Source organism: Enhydra lutris, unplaced genomic scaffold (genome assembly GCF_002288905.1).
Source record: "Enhydra lutris kenyoni isolate GAN:26980312 unplaced genomic scaffold, ASM228890v2 scaffoldscaffold1, whole genome shotgun sequence".
In the NCBI taxonomy this organism is placed as follows: Eukaryota; Metazoa; Chordata; class Mammalia; order Carnivora; family Mustelidae; genus Enhydra; species Enhydra lutris.
The window spans coordinates 74,449,392-74,476,483 of record NW_019154085.1 but is presented as its reverse complement, the minus strand read 5'-3'; the positions used below and the strand labels follow the sequence as shown (position 1 = coordinate 74,476,483).

Sequence of the window (27,092 nt, the reverse complement as noted above, 5' to 3'; positions counted from 1 at the left end):
AGGAATATGGCAACACCTGTTCAAAGCACCCATTTCAAGGGGGAAAAAAATGATACGACCCAGAAATGATAGTATTTTATTTTAAAAAATATTTACAGAAAACTGTTCAAGAACTCATCTTTTTGGATAAAGCAATAAAAAATGGATTTATTTCCTATGAGTTCAAAAGCCTGGTATAGTGTTTTCATTATAAACCTACTGGTTCAAAACAAAAAAAATACCAACCTGAAAACGCCCTATCAGTAGCACCTTGACTTTCATGATCTAATCACTATGCAAATTCTTACTACCACAAAAAAAAAGCAAAAATTCTGATTACTCACTCAACGTGAAACTTACATCATTAAAATTTTCTCAAATCAAACATATGAAATACAACATATGAGCAGAAAAAAATTCCACTTAAGATAGTCTAATGATCTGTGTGCTATTTAAAATCAAATACTTTAAAGTAGCATACAGTTTATCTAAATGAATATTAATGTATTTAGATTGTTTATGTCCATTTTAAACTTATAATTACAGATTTATTTTTAGTGAAGTAAATACCAAATATTAACTCTTTTAAAAAAGTCCCACATAAACCTACGAGAAAAATTTAAAGTGAAATAGGCCACACTAGTCTAAGCTCATAGGCAACAAACCAAATAATATGCCTCAAAAAATATGCAACAAACCAAAAAAATATACAAACAAAACCAAAGCAATAAAGAACACTAATAGCACTTGATAAAGATTAGACAGAGTATCAATAATATAAAAAATACAATGTATTATATGAGGAGTTTGAATGCAAAAACCATATATTTATTAAACATGTGATTAACTTAAAAACACCAAACCAGTTTGTTTTAAAATGCTCCTCATCTAAGACCTTGGACAAAACCATCCCTCCAAAATGAATTAAAAAAAAACAAAAAAAACAAAAAACAGTTTACAAGGCAAACACTGACAATAGGTATGGAGAGGCACTACCAAAAAATGCTATTCGTTCTTTAATTAAATAATGCCATTCTCAAGTGATGTAGAGCAGTCACCTTGACAGAATTCCTTTTTTGTATAAATAGTCATAAATAAAAAAATGTCCCTAGATAGTCTACAGCTGCAAACATTAATACCTTACAACAGCAGCTTAATGTCTATTTTAGGAAAAAAAGCACTAAAATCCTCTTCCATTGAAAGGCATTTATTTCTCTGGTATAAGTGAGCAAGGTCACTACAAATTAACCTCTTTTCTAGAACAATGTAAATAACAATGTATACACATCTTAAATTTGGTAGGTCATAAAAGTTAGGATGCAATCATTTTTCTGATGCGACAGAAAAATAAATAAATAAAAGTTAATACTTTAACCCAACATTTGGTATTGACAAATCAGTAGTGTCAACTTCACATGTGAAGGACAGCACAGTCTGGTTTTTAAAAAATCCTCAATATGTCACGGTATTCGGGCTAAAAATATTTAGAATATTAAATGTTTCCTTTTGCTTAAAGGAATACAATAGAATCTCCATCAAGCTGCTATCGTAACTCATTTTTAGCTGGGGTAAAGTGACCGTCTGGTCCATGGCACAAGTTACATATATCACACTTCTGTCAAACAGAAACCTTATGTTTCTAAGATTTCATGTTTATAAGCTACAATACACACTGACTCATCTGTCAGTCCCTCACAGTTTTTTAGAAAAATATCTACATTTGTCCTTATGGAGGTCAAAATGTTACACCATCATTTGTTTAAAAAAAAAAAAAAAAAAAAAAAAAAGATGCACATTCATACTGTGAAGTTATTAGGAAAATACTCTTGCAAATAAACTATATAAAGATAAAATACACTTCAAAGGTATGTGGGTTGTTTTTTTGTTGTTGTTTGTTTGTTTTACAGTATTCTATAAAGTGCAGAGAAATCCTAAGGGAAAAACTACTCCCTATAACATAGTTTAATTAGAGCAGCTTTTGCATAGCAATACTTAGAGGAAGTTGGACACTTCCGTTTCCTCAGGAAGAGAAGGATGGACGAGGATCTTCCGATTCAGATTTTTTTTTGGCCATAAGTCTGCTTTCTTCAGGAATTGTTGCTGATGCCAAATCTCCATTGAGTGTATTTCTTGAACAGTGAACAGGTCCTATGAAGAAATTAATTAAACAGTTAAACACCCTATTGATACGAACTCCAGTTCCCTGTGGGGGAAAAAAAAAACAACTTAAATTTCCTATTTAGGGACATGAAATTCCTTCAGCTTCCTATTAATGTTTTGACTGTTTGCCTAATAGAGAAAAATCTCACTTTCCTGCTATTGGCAATCATAAGGAGAAACTTCATAGTTAAGAAAATAAATTATGAGGCTACCAGAAGTAGAGATATTTGTTTTGTTCACGGCTAGAAGCACAGGTGGCACATAACGGGCAGTCAGAAATATGTGCTGAAGTGAATGTGGTCTTGGTTAACTATGGCTTTTTCAGCCTGACTGTGGTAATGCTGTTAGTATCCCCCTTGTTTTCTAAAGAAAAACAAAAAACAAAAAAATAAGACTCGAAAAAGGTTATATGCCTAACCCAAGATCACACAACTGGTAATAGAACGACTTCCTGAGCAAAACTGACAAGGTACCTGTCACCAGGAGTCCCTATATTTCCATGTGGAATACAACTCACAGAACTGGTGCTGCAGCTGTGGGCTGAGAGCCCTGGCATGGCCCCACCCCAAAACAACTGTGCTTTTATATGTACATGGTATTTGATTTTACCACGAACAATTACTACTTTTATAATTTTCTTAAATCTAGTTAATAAAAAATAGAAGGGATTTTCTCTTTCAAGGAAAAGAATATTTGGGGATAAATATTCTTAGTGGGGCCGCCATTAAGACTGCCCAATTGCAAAACACATACTTTCTAAAGAAGAGCACTAAAATGCAGTCTCCGTTTTATCAACTAACTGAGACACTAAACTTTAGGATAAACAGAAGGAAATCTAAGGATAAAACTTCTGACCTAGAGACCTGAGATACATGTATGTATATAAACAGGGATGTTCATGTGTGTGTGTACACGTGTGTGCAGTATGTGTGACTGGTTCTGTTACACTCCTTAACAGCTAGCTATGGGAATGCCAAATGGACTCGGGCATGCACACTGAGAGCTTATGGAAATTGTTTTCAAAAATCAAAACCAGGGTGCTTAAAAGAGAGCTAAGAAAAATGGCTGGATTTTTTTAAAAAATTACTTTCACCATCACAAATGAAAATGATCCCCTTAGAGTAAAAAGGAGAGCATCTACAGAAAAGTACAAGGCAGCATACAGAACCCTTTCATGGGCTCTAGACTCAAAGAGTCAAGTAAACCAGGCAGAAAGAACAAAGTAAATCAGAATCTACGCTACTTGCCTCTGCTAACTTTTCTTTCCACACCTAACCTCTAACCCTCTTCCTCTTATCTCCTCCAAGTTGTACTAAATCAGCCTGGAAAAGTTTCTTTCTCCTTCCCCCTTCCCACCCTCACCCCTTTTCCTTCCTTCTTTTACCCACTGTCCCAACTTAAATTAAAAAATGGCAATAAGCATAGAGTAGTGCTCTTACAGTGTTCTGTAAGAAAAAAAAACAAAAAAAAGATGTCATCATCTTCTAAAAATCTGAAAATGACCAGCAGTCCCTCTCTAATCTCCACCATCTTCACAAACTCTATCTTCCCCTCTCATTAAACCCGTTTAACTTTCTGGTTCAGTAAAACAAATGTTAATCAAAGTGAATTAGCTGGGCTCTTCCAGGCAACCTAAAGAAATCTAAACACTGTTTATGTCATTTCCACAAGAGAAATAAAATCTGTGTTCCAAACAACAGACTTAGAAATTCTTGGAACACAACCTATCCCCTAAGTAGGAACTGTATGTAATTTCCATCACACATGTTTCATGGTCAAGAGTAAAGACTCCGAAAAGCAAAAGTCTACTAATGGAGTCGTAATTATAAGAACCTATTTGTGTTCACTAGAAATCACAGTCACTACTGTTGAACTAGATATTCTGACATACTTTCAAAGCTTTCTCTCTGAAGAGAAAATAACTAAATTTGAACATAAATCACAAAACCTTTCCTAAAGTATTCAATCACAGTATGTTGCCTCTTTAAAGAAAAAGGGAGAAAAAGGTACAAAAATAAATGCTACTATAATTCACCACCACCACCTGAAAAATTTAGCCCTTTCAAATTATTTAAGTAACAATGCTGATTTTTTTTTCTCTGAACTTAAGACCTTGCCTTTATTTTCCTCTAGAATCCTACCCACAATTCACGCTTTCTTCTAAAATGTTTTTGAAATGTAAATATAGTGGGAGTAGAACATTACTAAGAGATTACTAAAATGTAGTGGGAAGAAAACTTTTGATGTTATATCTATAAATCAAAGATATGGCACTTATATGGATGTATTCAGCACTTCTGAATACAGAAGTATATATACTACCTTAATAACAAAGGTGTCTGTAAGAGGAAATATGAGCTTCTGTGGATTGTGTGCTTGTTTGCCTGGCTCTGAATTAAGGAATGAATCCAAGGGCAAAGTACGGTGTTGACTCTCAGTATCCTGCTTAGAGGGCACCACAACAATTCTGGAGAATAAGCCAAAGAAAGAGACAGAGCCCCATTTAACTCACTATCTGGGTCTTCAAGGGAAATATCATTACAAGAGTCTGTATCTGAGTAGGTTCTTCGGCGGCGCTGGGCGAGTCGGTGATGTGTAGATACTGGTTCTCTTACAGAGTGGCTACTCCTACAAAGTAAGTAAAATGCATTACATTGTAAGGCCTTAAACAAATGATAATACCCTTAACTGGAGTGGGGTTTTTTTTGTTTGTTTTTAGAGAGAGTGAGCCCACACATCAGTGGAGGATGCGGGTAGGGCAGGAGGGTCAGAGGGAGAGGGAGAATCTGGGGCAAGCTCTAGACTCAGCATGAACCAGACATGGGCCTTGGTCTCATGACCCTGAACGTATGACTTGAGCTGAAATCGAGTCAGACACTTAATGGACTGAGCCACCCAGGCACCCCTTAACTGGAGTTTTAAATGACTTCTTTAAATGAAAGTGGAACTATTTTTATTTCCAAATTTTTATTTTAGCAACTTTTGATTCCTTCAGAGGTCAGGCCACAGGCAAGTCAAATCATTTAGAATCCAGCTGGTAACCTGAAGAATAAGACCTCTGAACCAAACTAAACGGAAAGGGGGTAAAAGAAAGCAACTTCTTTTACAGAGAAGGGTCCAGTGAGACCGTAGACATATCAGATGGTTAACAAATGTTCAAAAACCAAAAGTTATGACTTCACAAGTGCATGTATCTAGTGTCAATCCATATCTGATCAAAAATAGCAGCGTGAAGGGGATAGGCAAGCAGGCAAGAACATGCTAGAGGTCAGCTCCCTGATAGCAGCAAAAGCAAATAGCCCTGGCAAATAGAGGCTACAAAAACTATTTTTAAAAAAGCAGTCTGTGGGGCGACTGGGTGACTCAGTCAGGTAAGCATCGACTGTCAATTTCAGCTCAGGAAGGCCATGATCTCAGTGTGGTAAGACTGAGCCCTGGTGTCTGGCTTCCCACTTAATGCTGAAGTCTGCTTGTCCCTCTCCCTCTGCTCCTCCCCCCACCTCTCATGTGTGCTCTCTCTCAAATAAATTAACAACAAAAAAAAAAACAAATAAATAAAAAATAGCTTGGAAAACTAGAAAAATCAATCTAAAATATCCAGCACAGAAGCAAATCAGCACCACTCAACAGCACTTCAGCTACCACTGTATGGAAAGCCCAACATTACTGTTCGTAATGACTATCCTGATTTATCAAGAAAATATAATTTTAAAATTCTAATTATATTTGGGGCACCTACGTGGGGCACCCACATGGCACAGTTGGTTAAGCGTCTGACTCTTGGTTTTGGCTCAGGTTCTGACTTCAGGGTCCTGATCTCAGGTTGTGATATCCAGCCCATTTTTTTTTTTTTAATTCTAGTTATATTTTATCTAATAAGGTAGAAAGGATAAAATACAGTTCAGAAAAACATCTATCACAAAAATAAGTTTGTAAAAGGGATCAAGCTTTTACTTAACTGGTGAAACTCTTCACTCCCTGACAGGATCAGGTATGTATACATCGCAGGGCTCCTCTGAGCACAAGATAGTTCAGAGGTTACATACTCATGGTGGGGGGGTTGGAGGGAGTGACAATACTAAGGGCTCAGTTAGCACTTTTTCTTAATGTAGAGAAATAAAAGCTAATGCCACTACAATTTCATTGTTTTCCAAAGAACCAATCAGAGCAACTTAAAAGACCTACCAAGATAAAGAACACTTTAGTAGCCTGGGATATTAGCAAGATCTATCTAGAAGATAAATGTCTTAAATGTGTTGCTGTGAGTATCAATTGGTTTTTCTCTTTTTTCAATAAGATCTTTAACTCTTAACAAAACAACAGATCAGAATGAATGTAAGACTATAGAAAGCTGTCATAAAGTAAGCCTAAGCTTTGGACCCCCCTGTACCTCAAAATGGATTTCTATAACCATCACTTGATATAATTTCAAACATTTAAAAAAGGTACAAGAGGGGCGTCTGGGTGGCTCAGTGGGTTAAGCCTCTGCCTTCTGCTCAGGTCATGATCTCAGGGTCCTGGGATCGAGCCCCACGTCAGACTCTCCGCTCAGCAGGGAGCCTGCTTCCCTTCCTCTCTCTCTGCCTGCCTCTCTGCCTGCTTGTGATCTCTGTCTGTCAAATAAATAAATAAAAATCTTTAAAAAAAAAAAAAAAGGTACAAGAGCTGATAAGGTGTTTACCTAGCTGGTGAATTTATTCACTCATTTTTATCCTCACTGACTACCTACAGGGGCTAGGCCCTATACTTAGATATAATGCTAAGCAAATCAGAACCAGGTTCTGCTCAAAAAGTTGCCAACCCACACTACTTCATGTTAAAGGCCCAAAAAACTTCTCTGAGTAGGTATAATTTTGAGAGAACTTGATTAGAAGAAAAGTTTATTTTACCTCTCTGAACTGCAAGAACCAGGATGGCTGACAGAACGCTTCATCTAGAAATAGAAAAGGATAATGAGCATAATCCATACACCAAGTAGAATAATACAGTTCTGATTTATTATCATTATTATAATTAACACAAATCTGCTCAGAGGAAAAGATGACTGGCCAAGAAATTTATCTTTTACAAACTCAAGCAACACTATCAGCACAATGTCAAGCTTTGTCCCTAATAACCATTAATTGGAATCTTTCTCAACACATATCAAAAACATGCTAGATTCTTTCCTCAGTAATAAAAATCAAATTTTATATGTATCCTATGTGTCTGAGTGTGTGCTTATATATAAAAATATAAAAAAACGTATATAACCAACCCAAAAAACCGTACTATTTAAAGGAATATATAGCAAGCCAGAAAATAATCTCTCTCCCTCTCTTTTTCTTAAAGGCCAGGAAAAGAATCTGGTAGCAAAGCTTCTCTTTATAATTCATTATTCAGGTAGCTGTTACACAGATGTTCTAAAGTATGGTTTTCATGGAAGATGGCATTAGTAACTCAAGTCTTTAAAGAACTCAGAAGAAGAATCCTAAGTCTCAAATAGGTCTCTAAAACATGTATTTTATTTTATTTTTTTTTAAAGATTTTATTTATTTATTTGACAGAGAGATCACAAGTAGGCAGAGAGGCAGGCAGAGACAGAGGAGGAAGCAGGCTCCCCACTGAGCAGAGAGCCTGATGTGGGGCTCGATCCCAGACCCTGAGATCATGACCTGAGCCGAAGGCAGAGGCTTTAACCCACTGAGCCACCCAGGCGCCCCTAAAACATGTATTTTAAAATAATTTTAAAAACATAATTAAGAGCACTAATAAATATGACAAATACCAAATTTAATTTAAAAGATCCAACTACTCCACCAAAAAAATTGAAGATCCCCAATTAAAATAGATTATTTCAGTGTTTAGCAAGGCAGCTGAAAAGCAAAGTTTATACTACAGGATAAGGTCATTTGCTTTTACATGCAGGGGCTCAAGGGTCTTACAAGTCCAAGTCTAACATCTGAGTTATGTAAATGTCTGCTGTATTTGTAACAGGAGCCACCAGGTGCTCAAAGAAGTCCCAGCTGAAATGATAACAGATATGACCAACCCAATTTATAGTCCAGGAACACTAATATGATTGACATTAAGCTGCAGATGGACATTAACATCTCCTTTAACAGAAGTCAAGTCCTTTGGGATTACTCACCTAAGGACATCCCAACTACAATTATTATTCAATCTGTGGGTCAAATGACGATTGTTTGAACTTCTGATTATGATTTGAAATAAAACCGAATGCACATTTATTCTAGGAAGGGACACAATAAGATTAACTACATAAAGTAGTTTAAAAATCAGTTTAGGGGCACCTGGGTGGCTCAGTGGGTTAAAGCCTCCGCCTTCAGCTCAGGTCATGATCCCAGGGTCTGGGATCGAGCCCCACATCAGGCTCTCTGCTCAGTGGGGAGCCTGCTTCCTCCTCTGTCTCTGCCTGCCTCTCTGCCTACTTGTGATCTGTCAAATAAATAAATAAATTTTTAAAAAATCAGTTGAAATAGTTTTAGAATTCTCAAATCTTCCATAGCTTTATTTTCCATTTACTCATATTATTAAAAAGAAAAAAAAAAAAAAGATTTTCCCAAAAAGACTGTCTGAACTTTTTTCCATGCTGTGCCTCCAGAATTATCATAGCCATGATTTTTGCTTGATGTATGAAATAAAATGGCAAAGCAAGTAAAAATAAATAATCCCTAGCCAGTATTTTTTAGATTAGCTTATTGGACTTTCCTGTACTGCTGCTACTGATAAAAGGTTTTGGTTTAAAACGGACAGTTATTATAGTTTCTTAGACATAAAATATACATATGACCTCTCTCGACTACAGAGCATTTGTAACAGAAGGCATTTTCCTCAGAAATCTAATACAAAAAAAAGGCAGTTTTGAGGCAGTTTTATTGCATTTGATTTTATGAAGTCAAATACAGTAGAATTTGTAGTAAAGTCTGTACTTAACACCTTAAAAAACAGTGTAGCCCTTATGTATCAACCTCAGGAACATAGCCCTAAAACAGACATCTACCACCATATCATCCTGAACGCGCCCAATCTAGGAACGTAACACTATAATATATATACACCCATCTCAAAATATCTTTTCTTGTTCAACCATATAGGTTATTTCATAATTGTTTCATAATTGTTTTATAAAGCAGTATTGTCAAACTGTTCTACTGAATACTACTGTCCTATGAGATGTTATTCAAAAATACACGAGAAGGGTCAAATAAATTTCAGAAACAAGACATACCACCTCTCCTCAGAGATTCATAATACATGTTAGCATAAAAGAAGTTCTAAGAAGTCCTATGACAGAGAAACCCAATTCATTCAAGTTAATCTAGCATTTGCCAATTTAATTTTCCCATAAAACCCATTTTCATAGTATGCCTGTCCCAGGGGACGTTATTAGTGCATCACACATTGATTAGAAAACAATGATCTAAATAAATTCAGGTAATAATCTTTACTTAATCTCATATTGCTAAATTGGCCGGGGTGGATAAAAGAACCTAGAAATAAGTAAGTTCTATCCTATTCCTTCTTCTAACATATAAGCCTTCAAGAAATTGCTAAAATAGTACCAGGTGGCATTCTTCCTTCTATAAAAGGGCTCCTGGGATGCCTGCATGATTCAGTTGGTTAAGCGTCTGTCTTTGGCTCAGGTCATGATCCCAGGTCCTGGGATCACGTCCCACATTGGGCTCCTTGCTCAGCAGGGAGCCTGCTTCTCCCTCTGCCTGCCACTGCCCCCGCTTGGGTCTCTCTCTGCCTCTCTCTGACAAATAAATAAAATCTTTTTCAAAAAAGATTTACACATACATATACATACATACATACATATGCATATATATGTGTGTGTGTGTGTATATATATCTATACACACACACACATACAAATATATATTCCTGAAAACACCTGGATGAAAGAAATGTAAAAGTTTCATCAAACTCTAGTCTCACCTGTGAGTTCTGTATAGCTTACCTGAGCGAGTTTATTAGCTTGGGAAGGACAACAAGTCCACTGCCCCCAGCAAAGAGTACTGGTTGTTCAGGGCAATCAGAAAGAAAGAAACTAAAAAAATCACCTGTGTTAAACAGGTCAGCCCCTTTGCAATGACCTGCTGATGGAGGAGGCCCTTTATTTTAGAGATGAAGAAAATGAGGTCCAGAGAGATTAAGGAACTTGCCTACTCAGAGGGCTCAAATCCAAATACTGACTACAAAATACTGTTTTCCCTATATCATGTTGCTTCAAACTCTTTACAACTCCTTTAAGATTTGCTTGATTTTATCCCTTTGCTTAATTTTATCCCTCATTTTGTCCCAAGGAGAGCAGTGCCCCCGACCTCTTCTGTGTCCCAACACCCACAGAGCATTTAAATATTTCCCCAGCATGCTGGGATAAATGGCACGGTCCTCCAAGGGGAGGCAATCAGGACCTTGGCACATTCTAACCCCAAAGACCTGAGAGGCTCCAACACTGAAGATGTTAGATCTGTTGATTCAATTTGTTGACTATTTCCCTCCCACTGCCAGTTTCCTCCCTTAAAAATAAAAACAGAAACAAACATGCAACATCACTGGGAAAACAAACAAACAAACAAACAAACAAAAACAATTCCTAACCATTTGAACAGGAGAAGGTGACACAGGAGAAACCAAGGGATCCGGATGGGACAGCTGAAACATCTCAGGTTTAAACTTGGCATTCGCTATCTTCACACATTCCTCAAGTGTTGTGATGAATGTATTACACGTGGCACTAAGCAGAGAAGAGGCTTCATTCATGTTCTGAAAAATTACGCAGAGTTGAACAGACTCAAAAACGACTACATGGACTCATGCACTATGTTCTAACCAAGTGACTAAACATTACCTCCAACAGACACCTTACTAGCTTGTGCAAATCTACTCAAAGTATACTACCTTAGAAAATTAAAGCAATACAGGAATAAGAAATGCCTATCAGGCAAACAATGCATGAAATAGAGTCTAAGAAAAAATCAGTTTTGCATTTAAACCAAATACCAATCGTATTAAAAACTATGTACAAAAATGTATCTTAGATAAACCTAACTAAACAGTAATTTTCTAAGCATCCAAATTCTGAAGGAGGTCACAGCAGTAGAACACCCTGAGAGTTACTTAGTTACTTAGTGGCAGGCACAATTCGAATCTACCTCCAACCCCTTCTCCTACTTCTTCCTTGGTAGAATACAAACCCCAATCTTTTTTTTTTTTTTTTTTTTTTTTTTTTTGGGACAGCAATGTGTCCTGACCCTGGGGGGGTGAATACAGACTGGTCTGAGCCAGTCATGGTTAGTCCATGACCCTTTGTCAAATATTGGTATTTCTTCAGTTTCCTTTGACCCAGACCAAAAAAAAAATAAAAAAAATAAAAAAAAAAAATAAGAAGTCCACTGAGGAGTTGCTGAGACTTTTGTTCCTGGATAAAAGCCAAGGACAGCAAATTGAGAAGGTCTTTTTCCACTCTGGTTACCCCAACTGCCTCCTGCACCTGTGTGACGTTGGAAATCACCCTGAAGCCTTGGGCAGAGGGGAAAAATTGAATACACCAAGAACAGCAGAGTGGAAGGACAGAACAAGCCCAAGTCCTCAATACCACCACAGAGCTGCCGGAGCAAATGTGAGGGCACCTACCTCCAGAGAGCTTATGGTGAAACAGTAAATGCCCTTCTGGTTTCACGTGCCTGCAACCAGAGGTGACCTCACAGAAGATTACTTCCCACCAGGAGAAGGCCACAGGAGGGACAGGAAGATTTCTTGTCCCATTTCTCCCAAGTGAGGTAAAAGGAGACTGGGAACCATGCCGGCCTCCCACCTAGAGAAAAGGAGGGCCCACTGACCCTCTTTTATCAGAAAGTGTGAACCTATTTCAGAGCTGGGCCCCACAAATCTGAAATTTGATTCCTGTATTACTCTTCTGAGGACACTTTTTAAAAGTTCTTTGATAATAGCTAAATTATCAACTCTCAGTCACTGAAACTGGGGCCTTATATACCAAAAGAAAGAGAACAGTGGTTGCCTAATGATTCCAGTCCAGAAAACAAAGCCTGGAATGCTTCTTCCCCACCCCAACCTCCAAATCATCATATTGGCTGCAAAAATATGCCTTGATTTCCGAGAAATGTGCTGCTTCCTGCTTTCCTCTGGTTGCACAGATATAATCTAGAAGATCCTACAGATATCCAGAGTCTGTAGTAGGGACAGCTCAGAGTAGCTAAAAATAGCTCATTTAGAAAATGCTTCTCTGTCACCCCTTGGGAAGAACCTCACCCATCAGGGTATTACAAAGCATAACCAGACATAAAGGGATCATTTTTGTGTACCTCCACGCTGGGAGATGAATGATTCTCATCATGGTGAACAAATTCTTGGATAGTATGAACTTGCTGCATTAGGAGATCACAGTAGAGGCGAAGTTCAGACATTTTGGTTTTCAGTGATTCACTGGTTTCGCTTATTTCTGAAGGGAACATATATAAACATTCACTTAGTTTGTTTTCATATCCTTTGAGCAATAAAACAAATGGAATCATTTAAAAAGTAAGGCAATAGATATAAATACCTATAGCTTATGAGGTGGGAGCTCTTGGAAATAGGATACAAGGGTCTTGAAGAAATACCGTTTCTTCAGACAACTGGGAAAAAACGGGAGTCATATATTTGACATGAAGTTTAGGTAGATTAATTTACAGAGGCAGGGTGATGACCACTGGATCTTTTTTTAAGATTTTCTTTATTTTAGGGAGCCTGGGTGGCTCACTCTTTAAGTGTCTACCTTTAGCTCAGGTCATGACCCCAGGGTCCTGGGATCAAGTCCTACATCAGGGTCCCAGCTCAGTGGGAAGACTCCTTCTCCCTCTCCCACTACCTATGCTTGTGTTCCATCTCTCACTGTCTCTCTCTTTCTCTCTCTTTCTCTCTCTCTCTCTCTCTCTCTGTGTCAAGTAAATAAAGAAAATCTTTTTTAAAAAAGATTCTATTTATTTTGAGAGAGAGAGAGAGAGCGCATGTGAGTGGCAGAGGGGCAGAGAAAGAGAAAGAACCTCAAGCAAACTCCACAGTGAGATGGTGCCTGACAGGACTCAGGGCTCCATCTCACTACCCTGAGATCCTGACCTGAGCCAAATCAAGAGTTGGTCACTTAACCAACTGAGCTACCCAAGAGCCCCAACCATTGGATATTTTATCCAGAATATTCTCATTCCATTACTCATCTTTCATTTAAAAAGTGCTTATATTTCTTATTTTGTAAATGGTCTTTTCTAACCTTTACACGTTTTTCCAGTTGTAATGTTCAGTTTTCTCTTATTAATATTCAAATTAATAATTTATGAAAGTTCTTACCCATTAAAGATGGCAATTTTTCCCTTCCTATATACTGCATGCCCTTTTCCATATCTGCTGTCTTTCGGTTTTCTTTATTATGCATTTTAACACAGAGAAGTTTTTAATTTTTATGTAGTTAAAACTATCATATAAACATCTATTTTCTTCTGTTCCTTCCATAACTTCGTCTTCATATTATACTGTTTTCAGAATGGTTTTATTAAGAACTTACTTTCTTTTCTTTACTATGTCCAGAAAGAGTAAATATCCAGCCATAATCTCAGTCATTACTTACCAATACCTTCTAAACTAGGAGTGTAAATAGCAGAGGAAGCAGGGAAAAATACATATAGTAGATCCTGCCATTTCTCCCTTATTCCCTGAATCAGTGGCACAGCTTTGTGATACTAGACACAAAGTCACTCTAGCCACAGTGGACCAAACCAGCTCTATCTGCCCATTTGACCTAACCTAAATTAGTTTCTACTCAAATTTAAGTCCATTCCTTTTTTTTTTTCCCAACTACAGTACAATACATACAATGAAATTTACTATCTTAACCATTTTTAAGTATATAGTTCAGCGACATTAAGTACATTCATAATGCCTACAACCATTACCATCATCCATCTCCAGAACTTTTTCATCTTCCCCAACTGAAACTTCACACCCATTCAACAATAAAGCCCCATCTCTCCCGCCCCCTAGCCCCAGTCAACCATTACTCTACCTTCTGTGTCTCTATAAATCTTACTACTCTAGGTATCCCAGTAAGTGCAATCATATAATATTTGTCCTGTTGTGACTGGCTTATTTCACTTACCTTAAAAGATTCACCCATGTTGTAGCATGTGTCTGAATATCCTTCCTTTTAAATGTTGAATACTATTCCATTATATGTGTAATACTACATTTTATTTATCTCTTTCTTTGTCTATGGACATTTGGGTTATTTCTACCTTTTGGCTATTGTGAATTTCCATTCCTTCTTATCCTACCCTTAGCCATACTCTACCCATGATGTTCTTTCATATATTTTTAAATGATTAAAATTCAATTCTAGGCTTTCATTTTTCAATACCCATAGTTTACTTGTTTTCAGTAACCTAACTCCTAGTATTTTTTAATTATTAAAATTATTATATTAAAAGTATTATATAATCCAAAAAAATAGAAAAGAAAAATCAAACAACTGCAAACTCACTCCCAAAATATAAATATGTTTTTTAAAGATTTTGTTTATGTATTTGAGAGAGGGAGCATGAGCAGGAGGAGGGACAAAGGGAGAAGGAGGAGACTCCCCGTTGAGCAGAGAGCCCTATGCATGAAAAATAAGCCTCCTTCCTATAAACTACCCTTCCAAAGGTAACAACTTGACCAATTTTACATAGCTTTTCTGAGCTGACCAATGAATGGATATGTAATTTTGAATTCTGCTCTTTTCCAATTATCATTTAATGTTGGGCATTTTCTCACATTATTAAAATTTCTTGCAAACATTTTACTGGCTACATATCAGCTTATATCAGCCTATACTTTATTGACCCATTCCCCTAAATTTCAACCTTTGCATTGCTCACAAGTTTTTTTTTTTTACTGTAATGAGTATCTAAGCATGTAAATCATCTTCTACATTTCTGATTATGTCTTTAGGACAGATGACTAAAAGTGCACAAGACACTATACATTTATGTTTAAGAAAATATTCTCATCACAAAAGAAAAATATATAGTTTACCTTTTTCTTTTTTTGTCCTAGTATCAGTCAAACAGGCTTTGGAGCTCCCCAGAGCAACCAGCCACCTCTGTCTTTCCGCCGCATTCACCGCCTTCATGTAGAAATGCTGCTCGCCTGGAATGATTAATTCCATTCTTGTGTTGTCTGCTGAATGGACTATGATGATAAACATGGGGGAAATACAGTCATGAACTTAAGTAATTAGGGGAGAATCAAACAATCACTCGTACACAGTGTTAGAGGTTTCAGACACCTAAAACAAGAAGTCGAGTTTCAGGAGGAAGGCACTGCCTCTCCCTAAAGGGCTGTCTAGTGGTCTCTCAAAACCACATGCTCACATATTCATGCTGGCAGGGCGCCAAAGTGGTGCTCGCAAGAGAAAGAGAAAACAGCACTGACAACTAAAAAACTCCCTCTCTGGGGGGTGCCTATACTACTTTCGATATACAGGCACTGTCACACTTATCACACAGGTTTTACTGATTTCTTTGAAAGCAAAGGCTGTGTTTTATCCCCCAAACCTAGGATAGTGCCTGACATTCAAAAGAAGCCCAATACATGGTAGCTAAGGCCACCTTCCATTAGCACAGCAGTCCTCAACTAAGGGCACATCATAAGCATGAGTATTTGAGACCTTCTCTTTCCTACCATCCTCCCTGCTCTCCTAAACCACCCCCGCCTTGATACTCTGACAAAAGAGAACTAATCAAGGATCATAGTGAGCCAATCCCAATCCTTGTTGTAAGACTAAATTTGTGCTACATCTTCCTTAATCAACAAGCATTTACTCAGCTCAGAGGAGTGACGGTAGAGGGGGAAAATAGGAGAGGAGAAAGAAAGGAGTCTTTGCTCTAACAGAGCTGACACTTTAGCCAGAGAAACAAACTGACACACTAAAAATAATCAAAACAATTAAATGATAAACTCTTTGGTATGAAGACACCATATGTAATTGAACTGAGAAAAAGTAAGAAAAGGTAGGAAATAAGCCTTCAGGAAGAAGGATTTGACAACAGTAGGATTTAGTTAAGAGAAAAACTGCATAAAAAAGGCCTAGATGAGGAAATAAACACAATATGTAGGGAGGAAACAAGCCTAAATAGAGCCTTGTGTTGTATTACATGGTAATGATATTCATGAATGGACAAGCTGAGTTGAGCCAAATTTTCAGGGGCCCTGAAAGTCTGGAAGAAGCCTTAATTTATATGATTAATTACTGAAAATACTGACCAGAGGTACTATGGCAAATAGTGCCAAAAAAGCTTGGCTAGCTTATTATTCTACTTAAAAAGACCATCCTTGGATGTAGATAGTGAAATACATAAATAAGCAACATTCAATGATAGGTGCAAAAGATTTCCAAACTAGGATAAAACCCCCAGGCTCCAAGAGTAACTCTTTTTTGGCTACTTGTTAATACTAGTGAAAGTATCAGTAGCTACATCAAAAGAAAACCAACCTCAAATTTCTAATAATTGTTGCTACAAAAGAAAATAAGATGACTCCTTTTTTTTCTTTTTTTAAGTAGGATCCATGCCCAGTGTGGAACTTGAACTCACAACTCTGAGATCAAGAGTTGCACGCTCCACGCACTTAGCCAGCCAGATGTTCAAAGATGATTCCTTTTAAAACATACCAAAATTAGTGTATTAGCCAAGGATGTCCCCTCCAAAGTAGTTACCTGAGAAGACAACAAACTTAAGAACAAGGCTCCCAAAACACCGAATTCTTTAGCATAAAATGGACAAGACCTCTATATGCAATATGTAAAACATTACTGAAATTAAAAACCTAATTAAATATAGGAATATACCATGTTAATAGATCATAAGACTCAGTACTGTCAAGAACACAATTCCTCCCAAATTGATGTACAGATTAATACAATGCCAGTCAAAATTCTAGCAGACATTTGTGGAAATTTACAAGCAGATTCTAATATGCATTAAGGAAATGTAAAGGACCAATAATAGCCAAGACAATCCTGAAAAAGAACAAAGTTAGAAGACTTAGACGATCAGATGCGAGGAAGTATAAAGCTAAAGAAATTAAGACAGTGTGATATTGGCACAAGGATATAAAGCAGGTCCTTGGAACAAAAGACAGTCCAGAAAAAGACCCAATGTACACGGTCCCTCACCTTGTGACAAAGACATTCCTACAGTGCACTAGGTGAAAGGTTGCTGTTTTCTATAATTGATATTCAGTCAATTGAATATCCTTATAAGAAAAAAATGAATCTTAACTCCTGCTGATACCATATATAAAAATAAATTTTAAGTCAATCACAGACCTAATACGGACAAGGTAAAACAATAAGCCTTCAAGAAGAAAAAAGATTTCCTCAGCAGGACATAAAAAGCTCTAATTTTAAAAACTGAAAAATTGGACTTTATTGAAATTAAGAATTTCTGTTTATCAAAAGATACCTTTAATAGAAAGAAAATGAAACCTACAAAGTGGAAGAAGCCCCTCACAATACAAAGACTCATTCGGACTATATAAAAAATTCCTACAAATCAACATGAAAGATAGCCCAATGTAGATATTAGGCTAACGACTTGAAAAGGGACTCCAAAAGAAGAAAATGTTCAAATGGCTAATTAATATCTGAAAAAAAAAAAACACCTCATCATCAGTTATTGAAGAAATACAAGTTAAAACCACCACGAGATACCATTATATACACTAGAAATATTCAAAAAATTTAAAACTGATAATCAAGTTTTGGAAAGAATGCAAAGCAACTGGAACTCTCATGCTCTGCTAGTTCAAGAATGAATTGATACAACCACTTTGGTAAATAGTTTGGCATTATCTGTGACAAAGTTTCTCTCCTTGATCGAATGTCAGTCAGGTTCCCTCTGCTTGACTAGGCCTGACCTTGGGCTTCCATCTCTGTCCTTACAGGGTCCAATTTTAGCAGGAATTCCTCTAAGTCAGTTTAGCCAGAATCCTCCACCATCAATATCTGATTACCCCCAATGTCTGAACAAATTCCTCTACCCCCAACATACTCCAGGTAATATCTGATCACTCCAGCCAGCCTTCAGCAAGAACCCTTAAGATCGGTTTAGCCAGAATGGCCCCTATTCCCTGATGTCTTCTCTTAGTAATTTTCCATCCACCAATCTCCCCCTCGCCACTCCTTGGCTACAAATTTCCACTTTTCTTATCATATTCAGAGTTGAGCCCAATCTCTATCCCCTACTGCAAAACCCCATTGCAGTAGTCCCTATACCTATCATAAGAGACCTGAATAAAGTCGGCCTTACTAGCAAGTGTCAAGAATAATTTTCTCCTTATAATTCTATTAAAGCTAAATGTATGAATACAGAATGCCTCAGCAATTCTACTCCACTTCCAGATATATACTGAAGAGAAATGCATACATATGTTCAACAAAAGAAATATATAAGAATCTGTGTGGCAGCTTCACTCATTATAATCCCAAATGGAAAAACATATATACACATCAATACTAAAATGGATAGCCAAATTGTGGGATATTCATACAGCAGAAATACTACAAATCAATACGAATGACTGAACTACCATTACACAGAACAAGGATGAATTCCACAATGTTGAGTAAAAGAAGCCAACACACACACACACAAAATACTGATTTATTCCATTTATACAATGTTCAAAAGTAGGCAATATTTATCTATGGCAATAAAAGATTAATGGTTACTTTTTAGAGGGATTAGTGGCTGAGGAGACAGGATAATATCCCAGCATCTGGAATGCTGATAATATCCGAATTCTTTTTTTTTTTTTTTTTTAAGATTTTATTTATTTATTTGACAGAGACACACACAGCAAGAGAGGGAACACAAGCAGGGGGAGTGGGAGGGGGAGAAGAAGGCTTTCCGCCGAGCAAGGAGCCCGATGTGAGGCTTGATCTCAGGACCCTGGGATCATGACCCGAGCTGAAGGCAGACACTTAAAGACTGAGCCACCCAGGTGCCCCTAATATTTGAATTCTTAATCTGATTGATGATTACACGAGTGTGTGAACTTTGTAAACATTCTTTGAGCTGAATATTTAAGATCTGTTCCCTTTTCTGTATGTTATTCTTGAATAGAATGATTACTTCCAACAAACAACAACAGCAAAAATGCTGCCATAGCTTGAAACATTTTAGAATTGCCTTGGGATTCTACTACTAAGTTTTTAAAATATCCCCAAGGGTGGAGAATCTTTGAACTTTGTAGTTTGATTTCTGACTCTCACCAAGTATCATTTGGAATCAAATCTGGGGAATAAAATAAGATAAAACCATCATCTTAAAAACAAAAAAACAAAAAAACCTCATGCTTTGAATGTGCTTTTCTTGTGCGATTTATAAATTGGTTCATAAGGCAATTCTTTCTGTTTTTTATAAGATTTTATTCATTTACATGCGAGAGAGAGAAAGCACACGCATGCACAGCAGACGGGAGAACCAGACTCCCTGCCAAGCAGGAAGCCTGATGTGGTGCTTGATCCCAGGACCCTGAGATCATGACCTGAGCCAAAGGCAACTACTTAACTGAATGAGCCACCCCGGTGCCCCCATATGGTAATTCTAAAAGAGGAGTTCTGAAGCGTTACAGGTGATGATGGTGCAATTAAAAATAAGTACATCAAAAGTGAGTACCTGGAAAGCTAACACTTATTGGTATACATTTCAGTATGTTTGTTAAAAATAAACAACAAAATTATTCCACATATATTTCAGGGAAGATGCAGTAACAAAAAACTAGGCTGAAGTGTTTCTCTACCTTAGATAGCCATGACTTCCATTAGAACAGCAGTAATTCTCAACTACCGGGTGCGTGTTACAATGACTTGGCAGACGTGCATTTTGGAGAAAGCTCCCTGGATGACACTGATCTACCCCAAGTTATTAATCACTGCTGTTGAAAGAGTCCCAGTGGTAGGAAGTCTTAAATGAATGTGAAGAACCAGATGTGTAGCAAGTGAAAATTCTATTTTGTCTCCATGGCTAAATCATACAATAAACTACCACAATTCCACACAAATTTAGCGGTCCAGCCCTGGAAAATGTAACGTAATGCAGTAGCTGCTGCTTTGGTTTAATCTAAATAAGAAAATGCACAAAGCAGTGAGATTACTCTGAAGTGTCTGACAGCTATGACCAAGAGCTCACCGTGTCAAAAGAAGTGCTCTTCAGGAAGGACAAGTATCCAAGCTACAGAGTAAAAATGAAAAAGGCCTGTAGGTGTTTGATATTCACTCCTCTAGTGTTTTAGTTTTTCAATTCCCTGAAGAATTCAGTACTTTTTATCATTTTGTCTGATCTCTCCTACCTACCTCAACCCCCCATACATAGCCCAATCACATGTCCAAATGAATCAATGGTCTATGAAACCTTCCATCATGAAAATTACAGCATGACCTATCACTTTATTTCTTCTCTTTTGGAAGAAAAGGAAAATATCTCTATTCCCCAGAAGAGCTTATCTCTGATTCAGCAGAGAACCAGAATTTATGACTCTGACTTCATGTTTTATCAAAAACTATACAGAGCTTGCCTCATTATCTTCGGCTTTTATTTATTTATTTTTTTTAAATAAGCTCTATGCCCAACGTGGGGCTTGAACTCATGACCCCAAGATCAAGAGTTGTACCTCTACCAACTTGAGCCAGCCAGACGCCCTGCCTCATCATCTTTAAAGCTCAGCTTCTAATCTTCACAATACCTTTACAATGACAATGAAAGAAAACACTTGTGGACTCTGTATGCTATTGAAACAGCATCCCCAAGAGACTGTTTTTCAGGTCCAAATTAGAAGACCAACACTGAGATTTTTGAATTTCAATTCAAAGTACATGTATAAAAGGAGAAATGCGAAAAACTGTGCTTAATAATGCTAAGTGCCACTCTTAATTGCTAAGCAAATAGATGATATTAGAAGATCTCCATTGGACTAGAAATGCTTTTTTTCCTCTTTTTAGACTACAATGAAGAATGCTTTACTTACCTAACTTCAAGTTTCTCTAATTCCATGTATTCACTTACCTTTAATTTCACAAACTGCCATCTTTATACTTCCTTTGCTCCCTTTGCAAACATCATCTTGTGAATCATAGTAGGACAGGATTCCATTATCTAGAACAAACCAACGAGGCTGCCAACCTACAAAGATTATAAATAACAAAAGATTAATAAGAAATTACTTTAATCACATAGAAGTATATGATTTCTAAGATTTGTCATCCATGTTTTCTTGGTTCTAAAGTAACATTCTGACAATGAAATTTTTAATGGCCAAGTCTTACCCAAAATGTTCTTGCCGCAATCCCACTTTGCTAGGAGAGCCTTCTCCAGAAATCTGTCGATCGGCATAAATATAGGGAGTAATACCTGTATTCTGACTCACAACCTTCTTATTAACAACCCATGAGACTCATCCTCAATAATGTTATAATAATATAATAATATTATAATAACCCTACACAGGGTAAAACATGACTTCCCCCTTTTCCTGAAGGGAATAGAGTTGGGTTTCAACATAATGAAAAAAGCAACAGAAACACAGATTCTAGCCCCAGTTCTATTCTCACTCTTTAGTTAGATAAACTGAAAAAAATCTTTCCATTTCAGTAAATATCAATAATTCTCAGTCTCCATGAGGGATTGAACAAGATGACCTCTCGGGTGCCACTCAGCCTTTCAATTCTGCAATGTGACCTTCCCTCTTCTACATGTAGCCTAAGCAAACTCTCCTGCACAACTGAGTGTTGAATGAATTCTAATCTCTTCCACAGAAGCTGCATATTCTGTGGCAATAACATGGATTTCCCACATTCCCTCTCTCCTTGCCTTGCTGTACACAGCTCAGGCAGAAATGCTAGAAACTGCAATCATTCATTTCATTTGTGTTTACTCAGTGACTAGATCACACAACTGTCACAGACTTGGCTCTAAGGCAAAGCTGAGAATGAGGTTGATGGCTTTCCCCAGAGTTCAAATGCTACTCTTACAAGCCAAACTCAGTGATCCCTAAAATCTTATCAAGCATGCTACTAATTTACAACAGTTCACTGATTAATAACAGAGTGACCATGACCACAGTGCCTCACTGAAGCCAGTGACACTCTCCTTGTTCTTTCTGTAACTATTAAATCACAATTCAGCCTGGTCACATTACACACAGGCTGCTATATACTTAATGAATTCAGTTTTTCCAGGGCCAAAGAGTACCAAGACAGTGGCAGATGGGAGATTCATTCTCACCCTCGATACAAATGCAGGACTTATCTCCCCAAATGGCTCTTCCTGTTACACTTTTGAAATGACAGCATCGAGTCATCATAAAAAGGTTAAATTTCAGAAGAGGGAATGTCATGATACAGTTCAGAAAGCTGGATATCCAAAATAATTAAAATACATTTCAAACACTAGAAAAAATCTTATTATGAAACACTACAACTCCTAATAAGGCCTAGCAAATTAAAACGTTAAAGTCTTTTGGTACATGAACTTTATCTTGTTTATCATTACATTCCCAGCACCTAGAATGTGCCTGGCACATAACAGGTGCTAAAAAAAAAAAAATGTATCAATGATTAAACCAGTGATTAAATACTAGAAAAGTGAGATATTGCCTGTTATCCATGAGAGTAAAGATATGCAATATATTGCATGAGCATATGTTGTATATTGAGTATGTACAGAAATGGTGAAAACATTATCTTTCCAAACACTAATTCACTGTGGCAAACAAATTATAAGCAGGGTGGTAAAAGTATACTCCGCCCCATGTCCAGGGTGCCTATAAGACAAACTGTGATTTTGTAAGCCTCCATTATTGAGATTCAATATCCCTTTAAAACAAATGAGTAAAATGACTCATTTATAATTTGTAGCAACTTGAAAGCTGATCATGCTTAATAAAATAATTGAGACTGTTAGTTATCTCTACATACCTTTTTGAAGAAATGTTTAATTAAAACAATCTAATTGATTCACACATTTATATAACAGAAGTCTATATCTCTTTGAAAAAGATTCAGAGGCATTCTTAAAAAAAAAAAAAAAACTTTCATTTTATCTCCAACTACCAAATGTTACTGAAATCCTTATTCTCTACAAAGAACACATTCTCAAAGAACACTATCATGAAACTAAAAAGTTCCTTCAAGATCATTCAGTACGAACAGCTGCTCATTCTTCTGACCTAAGATGAACAAAAATTAATAATCATCATGCCACCAAGTCAAATTTATATTTTTAAAACGGAATTCTTCCAAACAAAGATTTCCTTTCAGCAAGCTTCTACAATGCATACTAGCAGTTAGCTTAAATGCTCTGCAAAGACTAAAAGCTTAAACACATGTGGTTAAAAGCTCAACCAGCTGGTGCTCAGTGCCCTAGATGAGAAAGATGGCCACCAAGACCACATTTCGCTCCAGGAATAAATTATGACTCATGTCAGTAATCACCCATTGCTCTAGGCTAGCATTAAGTGGTTCCTCCCAAGACACTATAGACACTATGCTTATGAAAGTTTGCAATGAGATGATCATTTGCATCTCAAAGCATAGAAACCACTGTCTTTAAAGTTAATACCATATTTCAAGTAAACAGGGTAACTGTTCTCACAATTGCCCCCAAAAAATGCTTAAGAAAAAATACATACCTTGGTTTTTAAAAGCTTCCTGCTAAAACATGTTATTTATAGAAACAAACTGTTTGACATTTTAATGAGCAAATGTCAAATGAGCAAAATAAAACATGCATGTATGATAAATGTTAAAGCATTTGCCGCTATAAATCAGGCTTTAGCATTCTAATTAATCGGAAAGAAAGAAGAGCCAGAGAAGGGAAGAGAGAGAAAGAAGGAAAAGAAAAGAAAAAGAGAAAAAAGAAAAGAAAAAGAGAGAAAGAAAGGTAGGGAGGTAGGATGGAAGGAAGGAAGGAGGGAGCAACCCTAGCTCAATGCTTATGCCCTAAAGTGTTTATGGGCAGATTTTGCACATGGTCAGGGTGGACACAAGTTGAGTGTACCTGCAGTTACCAAGGCTAACTTTGGGTAACTTTTCAATACTTTGGGCAGAGTATATAAGTGGGTAGGGAATCAAGATGTCTATATTACACTAGAACAAGAAATCTATTTGCTACTTAGTCTTCCTTTAAATTCACTTCCTTTCCTCTAATGTGTTGAGATCATAGAATTCTGGAGTTGAAAGGCACCTTTCAAGATAAACTAATTGACCATCCTGTACTTCACAAACTGAGATTCTGAGAGTTAGGTAAGTGACTTGTCCTTACTGTTGGTTGATGGCAGAGATGGGACTACAACTCAGAATTAAGGGTCTTTTTTTTTTTAAGAATTTATTTATTTGACAGACAGAGATTACAAGTAGGCAGAGAGGCAGGCAGAGAGAGAGAGGTGGAGGCAGGCTCCCTGCTGAGCAAAGAGGCCGACGCGGGGCTCGATGCGGGGCTCGATGCGGGGCTCGATGCGGGGCTCGATGCGGGGCTCGATGCGGGGCTCGATGCGGGGCTCGATGCGGGGCTCGATCCCATGACTCTGGGATCATGACCTGAGCTGAAGGCAGAGGCTTAACCCACTGAGCCACCCAGGCGCCCCCAGAATTAAGGGTCTTTAAATGGGCCAGGCTCTTGGTGTCACGGAAAAAGCCCCTTCCCTGCTGGTCTCTCATTTCTACAGAAACACAAATTCTTGGGAGTTTTTCCTTCCAACCTGCTTCATGGGTGACACTGACTGTTCCACTTCTGTGTACTGCACCGTCCTCCACTATTTCTCACACTTACCTTAATTCCAAAACATAAAGATAGCACGCGGACAACCAACTCTTAAGAGAATGTTATCTGGGAACAGTTTAACAAAACTTTAACAAGCGAACTTTTAAAATAAACCGTGCTAAAATTTTCTACAAATTTAAAAAAATATATAGAAAAGTTTCCCTAAAATTATATCTTGATCTTAAAGGATCCATTCTAGTCCTACACCCTGACAACTCAGTTATTAACAAAATGCAGAATCAAGTGTGGATAAGGATGGAGATTGCAACAACACATGCAGAGTGACTGGAAATTGTTACCGAAGCCACGGGAGGAAATAAGCATTATTACACGGGGAAAGAAGTGGTCAGGCACACTTCCCACCGCCAGGAAGGTGCGCAGTCCGCTGCAGAGGCCAGTTCTAACAAGGGACGGAGGGAAGGATTAAGCCCGGGAAGCCAAAGGAGCTCATTCTCCGCGAGGGTCACTGCAGGCCAAGCAGACGGAAAGGCCCCTGACCCTTTTTCCGCAGCCTCCCCACATAAACCCGCCGGAGGCCCCCGCCTCCCCCCGCCAATACCCCCCCGCCCCCGCCGGGTACCCGAGCCCTCTGACCTGTGAGATAGTTGGTCCACTTGTACAGAACCCCCTCCATGCTTCAGAGCCCGGCGCCGCGCATCCTCCTGGCCGGGCGCCGGCCGCGGTGCTGGGTAGGCGCGGAGCCTGGGCAGCCCCTCCCGGCCCGCCCCGGCACTCCCCGGGCAACCCCGCCGGCACCGAGCCGCCCTGAGCCCGCGCGCGCACAGCCGGGACGTGGCGGCCCTTAGAGGCCCGGGCTGCGGCCGCCGCGTGAAGCTCGGGGGCCGCGAGGCGCGGACTCAGACATCCCCCGGCGAGCCTCGGCGGCGGCGGCGGCGGCGACAAAATCACGACCACAACCCGCCTTCGGCTCGCGCTTCCACCACACGGCTGTTCCCTCCCGCGCCCCGGCGTTCCCTCCTCCTCGCCCGCCTTCCTTCCCACCCCCCCGGGCTCCCCGTTTGTTTTCATTGACCCCGACGTCGCTTTCACTTCCTGGATGAAAGGGGCCGGCTCGTCCCGGGAAACCCCTCCCCGGCGGCGGGGCTGGAGGAGCGGGCGCGGCCTGGCTGCCGGGTCGCGGCGCTGGAGGCTGCGGGAGAGGGCTGGCGGCCGCGGCGCACCCTTAACCTCCCAGTCTGGCCGCCTGACTCCTCCTCATTCTCCCTCAGGCCCTCGGCCGGCGGTCCGGGGGCTCCCCACACTTCTCCCCCTGCCCCGGGGAGGCATGGACCCACCACGCCGTGGGGTTAAAGCCTCCGAGCCCGGGCGGGCGGACTCGGACCCCGCGGCGCTCTCGGCACCCCCGTAGCCCCGACTAACTGCCCGCGCACACGTCCTGGTGCGCGGTAGGTTTTCCTATCGCCGAGCCTCAGGTCCTTCCGGTGGTTGTTTCAAGAACGTGAAAGACTACCCATTTCTGTTTCCCTCGTACCCTCCCCAAATTCAGAGAGCCCAAGAAATTATCTCCTAGGAAGATATCCCTCGGGGTGCCGCTACGAGCCCTCCGGCAAGGAACCGTGAGGGGCCCCAAGAACAGTCACCACGCCGACAATTAACCTTAGATAGCCACGACTTCATTTAGAATATAAAACACGGAACCAACGTTTAGAATTTATTTCTTTTCTAGAAATGAAGACTTTCCCCTAGCTTTTGTGATTTTAAGAAATCCTGTTTGGAAATGATCATCTTACATAATGACAATAATTCAGATTTATGAAATGCTGCAGGCTTTAAGCCAGGCAGGCTCGGTGCTGCGGTTTCGCTTAGCAGGGCCGAGGTACACGAGGTAGAACGAACTCTCTTTCCAGAACCTAATCCAGGCCTGCGCTGAAGCTTTTCTGGTTTGGGTAAATAGTCTTTGGGTATTCACTTGGAAATCAGGTGAATTGGTGAACAGGTACAGAGATGGGTAGATGATGGTGTAAAAAAAGTCGAATATAGTTATAAGTTAATGATAGAATCCAAGTGGTGGTTCGAAGGCCGCGGGAATGGGGCAATAAAATTCAGTTTTTCTGTATGTTTGAAAGTTTTTCAT

General features: G+C 38.8%; 1 protein-coding gene across 1 annotated transcript; it reads right to left on the bottom strand.

Moving 5' to 3' along the window:
- Positions 1-174: 174 nt before the first annotated feature.
- On the bottom strand, positions 175-25,743 carry LOC111143014 (pleckstrin homology domain containing A3). The gene is made up of 8 exons (XM_022496425.1): positions 25,592-25,743; positions 21,245-21,361; positions 15,213-15,368; positions 12,473-12,609; positions 10,749-10,913; positions 7,029-7,072; positions 4,652-4,767; positions 175-2,127 (listed from the first exon to the last, which is right to left on the bottom strand). Exons 1-8 carry the CDS (start codon positions 25,629-25,631, stop codon positions 2,000-2,002), a joined length of 903 nt encoding a protein of 300 aa, XP_022352133.1. The 5' UTR covers positions 25,632-25,743; the 3' UTR covers positions 175-1,999.
- Between the last annotated feature and the right edge of the window lie 1,349 nt (positions 25,744-27,092).

Excerpts from the sequence above, each read along its gene's own strand:
- LOC111143014 (XM_022496425.1), bottom strand. The coding sequence starts at position 25,631 with ATGGAGGGGGTTCTGTACAAGTGGACCAACTATCTCACAG. Across the intron at positions 12,610-15,212 it reads TAGGACAAAAAAAGAAAAAG|AAATAAGCGAAACCAGTGAA; the intron begins GTAAACTATATA and ends TGTTCCCTTCAG. Across the intron at positions 4,768-7,028 it reads GGTTCTTGCAGTTCAGAGAG|GAGTAGCCACTCTGTAAGAG; the intron begins GTAAAATAAACT and ends CTTACTTTGTAG.